At 39.4% G+C, this 6,000-nt stretch overlaps 1 protein-coding gene across 2 annotated transcripts in view; it reads right to left on the bottom strand.

Annotated features, from left to right (window-relative positions):
• Positions 1 to 328: 328 nt before the first annotated feature.
• The window catches only part of atxn10 (ataxin 10), a 219,435-nt gene continuing 213,763 nt past the window's right edge, over positions 329 to 6,000 (bottom strand). The window contains exon 11 of one of the 2 annotated variants that reach the window (XM_063059674.1): positions 329 to 2,718. In XM_063059674.1, the coding sequence (XP_062915744.1) occupies positions 2,534 to 2,718 (185 nt within the window). In that variant the 3' untranslated portion in view covers positions 329 to 2,533. The remainder of the gene's footprint in view (positions 2,719 to 6,000) is intronic. The other variant, XM_063059673.1, reaches the window with a different exon arrangement.

The following is a 6,000-nucleotide window of genomic DNA, read 5'->3' as shown; positions in this document are numbered from 1 at the left end:
GAAGTGCACTCTGCTCATTTCATAGACAGTTGGTTAAACACATAGAAACAACAGTAGCTTTAACAAGGCAAGCGTTAATATCTGTATCATTGATGACACATTGAAGTGGGAACCTTCCTTAGTTGTCTTCAGTCTTAAGATTGGGTAATACACAGTGGATCTGATGGAAATATTCCTTCCATGAATTTCAGAAGGATGGTCATCTCACACTCTATCCTTCAGATTATTATTTAAAATGGTGCAAGAGTGCAGAACGCTGTTGAGCAAAGGGGCTTGGTAGTGCTTGTGTATGGACTGCAAAAGGCTTATTTGCAGTTATCAAAAAGGCAAGTGGAATGTTCTTCTTCTTTGCTAGAGGAATGAACCGAAGAACTGAAAGGTTATGCTGCATCTGTACGGGGTACTGGTTAGGCTGCACCTGGAGTACTGTGTACAGTTCCAGTCTCCTTATGAGGAAAGACATACTGTCTTCAGAGGGGATACAGAGGAGGTTCACTAGGTTGATTCCAGTGATGAGGGGGTTAACCTATGAGGAGAAATTGAGTCACCTGGGGCTATACTCACTGGAATTCATTACAATGAGAGGGGATTTTACAGAAACAAATACAATTATGAAAAGGATAGATAAGGTAGAGGCAGGAAAGCTGTTTTTACTGGTAAGTGAGACTAGAACTAGGGGGAACACAGCATCAAGATTCGGGAGAACAGATTTAGGATAGAGATGAGGAGAAACTGCTTTTCTCACAGAATAGTGGATCTGTGGAATTCTCTTCCCGATGAAGCAGTAGAGGCCACCTTATTAAATACATTTTAGACTCAGTTTGGTAGATTTTCACATAACCAAAGAATTAAGGGTTATGGGGAAAAGGCAGGGAGGTGGAGCTGAGCCCACAGCCAGATTAACCATGATCTTACTGAATCGTGGAGCATGCTCTAAGACCCAGATGGTCACCTCCTGCTCCTATTCTTTCGTTGTAATGTCCTAGTCCCTCACCATTCCTCCCCCTCATTAATCTCCCTGGCCACTATCTCATATTGAGCAATATCATTCACAGCACTGCAGATCATTTATGTCCCGCTCCCTCAAGAACACCAGGTCAGGCAAGGGAGGTGGAAATGAACAAAGGCAGAAGTTGCTGTGAGGTATATGCTAAAGGCAGCAGTGAAGGAAGGGTCCAGTGGGAAATGGAATGAGAGAAGAGTGTGTATGTGTGGGAATGATTTATACACAGGACATTTTCAGTTTTTCAATCCTCTTATAATAGCCAGAGAGAACCTTATCTATTTTGCCTCCACCATTTTCAGCAATTTCAGGTTCTCAGTCCAAACCCCCTTTATAATTCTACTGCATAATTACAGACACCCTCTTAAACCCTAAACCTGAAAACATATTTAATTATCATGATGATTCAAACTGTCTGACAACAAAATATCCAATTAACAAGGCTTTATTACTCACCTAAACCTGATTAGCAGATAGAGCTACTGAAACCTTTCTCCAACTTTGTTTAGAATATGTGATTTAGCGCAACAATATTATAATATTTCAATAATGGCAACAGTTATTGTAAATAATGAATAGTTGAAAGACTGATTAAATATTTATGTGAATACATTTATACTAAATAATTATAAGCACATCTCGACTATGAAGTGTAGGCACGTGGCCAAGTGGTTAAGGCATTCGACTGGCGATCTGAAGGTTGTGAGTTCGAGCCTCAGCCGAGGCAGCGTGTTGTGTCCTTGAGCAAGGCACTTAACCACACAGTGCTCTGCGACGACACTGGTGCCAAGCTGTATCAGCCCTTGCCCTTCCCTTGGACAACATCGGTGTCGTGGAGAGGGGGGACTTGCAGCATGGGCAACTGCTGGTCTTCCATAACAACCTTGCCCAGGCCTGCGTCCTGGAGAGTGAAGACTTTCCAGGCGTAGGTCCATGGTCTTGCAAGACGACTATGAATGAAAATAGTCTCCATGAATAATAACAGCGTTTAATTCTTGAGATCATCACACTCAATTTCATTGTTATAATGACAAAATATTTTGTGTGAATTTGAAAAAATGCTAATATCTCCCTACAAGTTCAAATCTTACTAAGTACAGAAATTCTTCTGATTTAGCTTCCTACATTAATCAGCATCTTTGTGAAATGTTCAATGTTCTATTGTTTGACATGGGTTTGCAGAAACTCAAATCAATTTTTATACCCATGATTAATTATATATAATTCAGAACATTATTGTCTAATCAGATTTCAATCTGGTTAAGTTGAAGATAATTATTCTCGTGTATAGTTAACATACTTATCACCAGTCGCACTTAACCTGCATATCATAGTACTGTGAGACTCTTGATACCAGATTGTTGACTACCTAGAGGGAGAAATAAATAACACTGTATTTTAAACACAGAACCATTTTCCATCACTGCTTTCATCTTGTTCATTTATATTTTCCTCTTGGTGTGCCAAATGACTGGGAAAATGGATCCACGTTGTCAAAATATTTTCTAGCAAATGATTCTCTCCATGCAGCTATCCACACTTTTCCTGCGACTTGACGTAAAGTTTTCCATTTTTTTCTTGCACCTGTAATCCCATGCTGCTTAGCATAGCATTATCCGCTACACCTTGATGTACCATCTGGGATATCACTTCTTGATTCTCCGTGTTCTTTTCTGTAAGGATTCGGATCGTAAAAACTGCCCATTGGCTCACAACTATGGTGCATGGAGTTAAGGAATATGAAATAAAGCAACATCTTGATGCAGATTTGAAATTGTTTACTTTGGTAATCCTATTACTATTGACCCAATAGAACAATTTTGATACATGTTCAAAAAACTAAAGTGATGTACCCAGATGAACTAGATACAACATTGGTTCAATGATCTTGTGGCATATCAGACAAGGTCAAACATACTAACAACCAAAGGCAACAATGCAATAAATTCCCCATGATTTATAAGATGCACAGTTGTCTATGACAGCCTTACAGGAGACAAGGAGCATTGTGATGATCTGCAATACCATGGTTGCTATTGATTGGGCCTATTATTCACTCCATTCCCCAATGTGGAAATATCTATATTTCTTATCGTCATGCCTATAGCAAGTCACAGCTGACTTCTCAGGATCCACCAGACTTTTCTGCAGATCCAAGAGATGCCACTGAGTTTCTTCTCAGAGGAAGTAAATAGTGGAAAATATTAATATAATGAAATGTATGTTATGGGATGGACTGCCTCATCTTAGACTAAATTGCAGCTGAAAATCCAGAACATATGAAAGATATTGGATTTTGCTAAATATAGGGTGCTGAACGTGAGCTTTCAAAATCCCTAAGTATTTCCCCAGTTCTCCCTGGGAGGGGACTGTAGCAGCTTTAATAAGATTGGGCCAAACTCAAATCCCTGAAGTAACCTTCCATCAAGCTATATGTGTATTGCTCTGAGGGAGTGAACTCAGTTTTCTGCTGTCTTTTCCTTATAATGCAGAAAGTCCAAGTTCTCCTTCAGTTCTTCTGAACCGCTGTACCTCTACATGTTAACATTTTATGGCTGAGTTATGGTTGAATAGCAAATTCTATGGTGCAGATTGTGCTCTCAAAACGTGCAATCAATCAGTGGTACTTATTCTGGTCAACTGCGGAAGTTAACTGGCACTGTGACTAATGCAGACCGTCACAGAAAGAGGGCTGAGGGTGTAGTAATAAATCAAGATGTTTTATCCTCTGCAAGAAGCTCGAAGGGAAAGTCAGGCAAAACTCTTGCATGTACATCTGTGAATTATGTCTTCCTCAACTGACATGAGTGTACAAGTCAGCAAATAAATAAGAATGCACATACTCCTTTATCTAAAAGCACAGATATTATCACCATTTCACTGATTTAACCACCTAGTTAGACAGAAACTACCAACAATGAGCAGTACCAAGCCCAGTGTATCAAGTATTCTTCCTGAATGCTTAACAAATGGATCACTGCAGGAACTGATCCCGTTTCCCAGCATTGACCTAACTTTCACTGCAGATAATTTGCATCTTCATAGCTTTATTCTCCTTTTACAAAACAGTAATGCTTCATAAACAATAACTAAACATTCCAGTGGAATCATAGCAACTGATTGGCAACTCAGTACACAAACTAATATAAAGAGAGCAGAAATTGGGCATAGAAACCTGGCTATGTTTTATCAATTCCTGTAGCCTTTAGCTGATTTTATTTAGAAATCCAAACACTGAACACCTTCATCATTTTCCTCACACTTTAAGCACCCGTGTTTCAACAAAACAGGTCATGAATAGACATGAGGCTGCTTGTTAATGCATTGCATTAAGCAGGCCTCTGGATCACTCTGAGCACCACCAGTGGAACACAAGTGCTACAAGGGATTAAAGGAAGTTCAAGCTAACATTCACATTACCCCCTTGTTCATCTGCTCACTGACAGGGAAAAAGTAAAGCACATTGTAAGGAAAATCCCTAATCCTTCTGACACTTGAACACCTGATTGTATACTGAGCCTCATGAAAAGCTACTAACGTTTCCACGGTTACAGCAAGCTAGGCCATGATCCTGTTTGTTTCTACTCTACAGAATGGAATAAATACACAAGAGTTCGGGCTGGCAGGAGATAGATCTAGGTTTGATTTAATTCTCTTATTCAAAAAAATAAACAAGTCATATTCTATTTACAATAGATCTTTGGTAAGAATGGGTGAGATTGCCATTCAACAGTCATACTTGAAAGGTGTATGAAAAAAGGTTAGAGAAAGCCAAAGGTTCTCCAAGGAAAAACAGCTTTAACTTAAACAGAAATATAGACAAATGACAAGAAACGAATGGTTTAAAGGAAAACTGGAAATGAATGTTCCATTTTCATTGATTTGTTAGAAGCCATTTGTGAAACATTTTAGCCAACTTACGAATTTAGGATGACGAAACACCATGGAAACAGATTGCTCTCAGTCTTAGAGAGGGAGGTGCACTCAAAAGCCAAAAAACCTTGGCTGCTAATACTGTTAATGATTTAAACCAGTCTGTAGCATAGCAACAAAAAAATAGATAAATTTAACAGAAGCACAACAATTAATCCCTCAATTCAGAGCACATTTGGTCGCAGTTTCTTTCTGCAAGCTGTGATTTAGTACACGTAGGAAGTTCACCCTCCCCCCACCCCCCATCCCACACCGTCACTTCATCGAAGAGAATTTTTTTGCTTTGGTTCTGTTACTGTGAGATACTATTTAGGGTGATTACATTCCATATACATGCAAAAACTATAAAAGAACTCTTAAACATCAACTTAAATAGCTCTTTTGTTCATTGCATGCAAATGCACTGTGCCTGAAAGGGGGCCCAAGGTATCACATGCACATTGAGAGGGTGATGTTGGAGAAGGCAGATAATCAGGAAAGAAATGTAACTCCCAGTCTATAACAATATTCTTCATCTGGGAAGCTAAAGAAAGCTATCACATGAGGGATTATGTTCTAAGACTAAACCTCGACATGTGTAAAGGTGGCACAATGCAAAAGGATGAACAAATTAGCTACGGAGTCCACAAACAAAGATGTTAAATCTAATGAGATCTGGCATGTGCAAAGTGCTTGGATTCACTTTCAGTTTATTTATTACTGAATTGACTAATCACGTCAGTACTCATTATGAAGGACACAGAAGAAAGTGAGATCAGTAAGGATTTTGCTCAGATCTGAAGCATGTGGCTATCAAGGTGGTCGAGGTGCTGTTGGGCCTTTTGAAGAACAGTGGATACATCTCCAGGGCCTGATGGGATCTATCCCAGGTTATTGATAGAGGCAAGATCCCAGAGAACTGGAGAATAGCCAATATTAGGCCCCTGCTTAAGAAGGACAACAGAGACAAACTAGAAAGTTATAGGCCGGTTTGCTTTATGTCGGAGGTAGGGAAACCATTGAAGACTTTTAGAGATGCGATTTACGCACATCTGGAAAAGCATGAACATTATGGATCACACATA

This window comes from Mobula hypostoma, chromosome 9 (genome assembly GCF_963921235.1).
Source record: "Mobula hypostoma chromosome 9, sMobHyp1.1, whole genome shotgun sequence".
Classification (NCBI taxonomy): domain Eukaryota; kingdom Metazoa; phylum Chordata; class Chondrichthyes; order Myliobatiformes; family Myliobatidae; genus Mobula; species Mobula hypostoma.
This window is presented reverse-complemented; position numbering and strand designations above follow the sequence as displayed.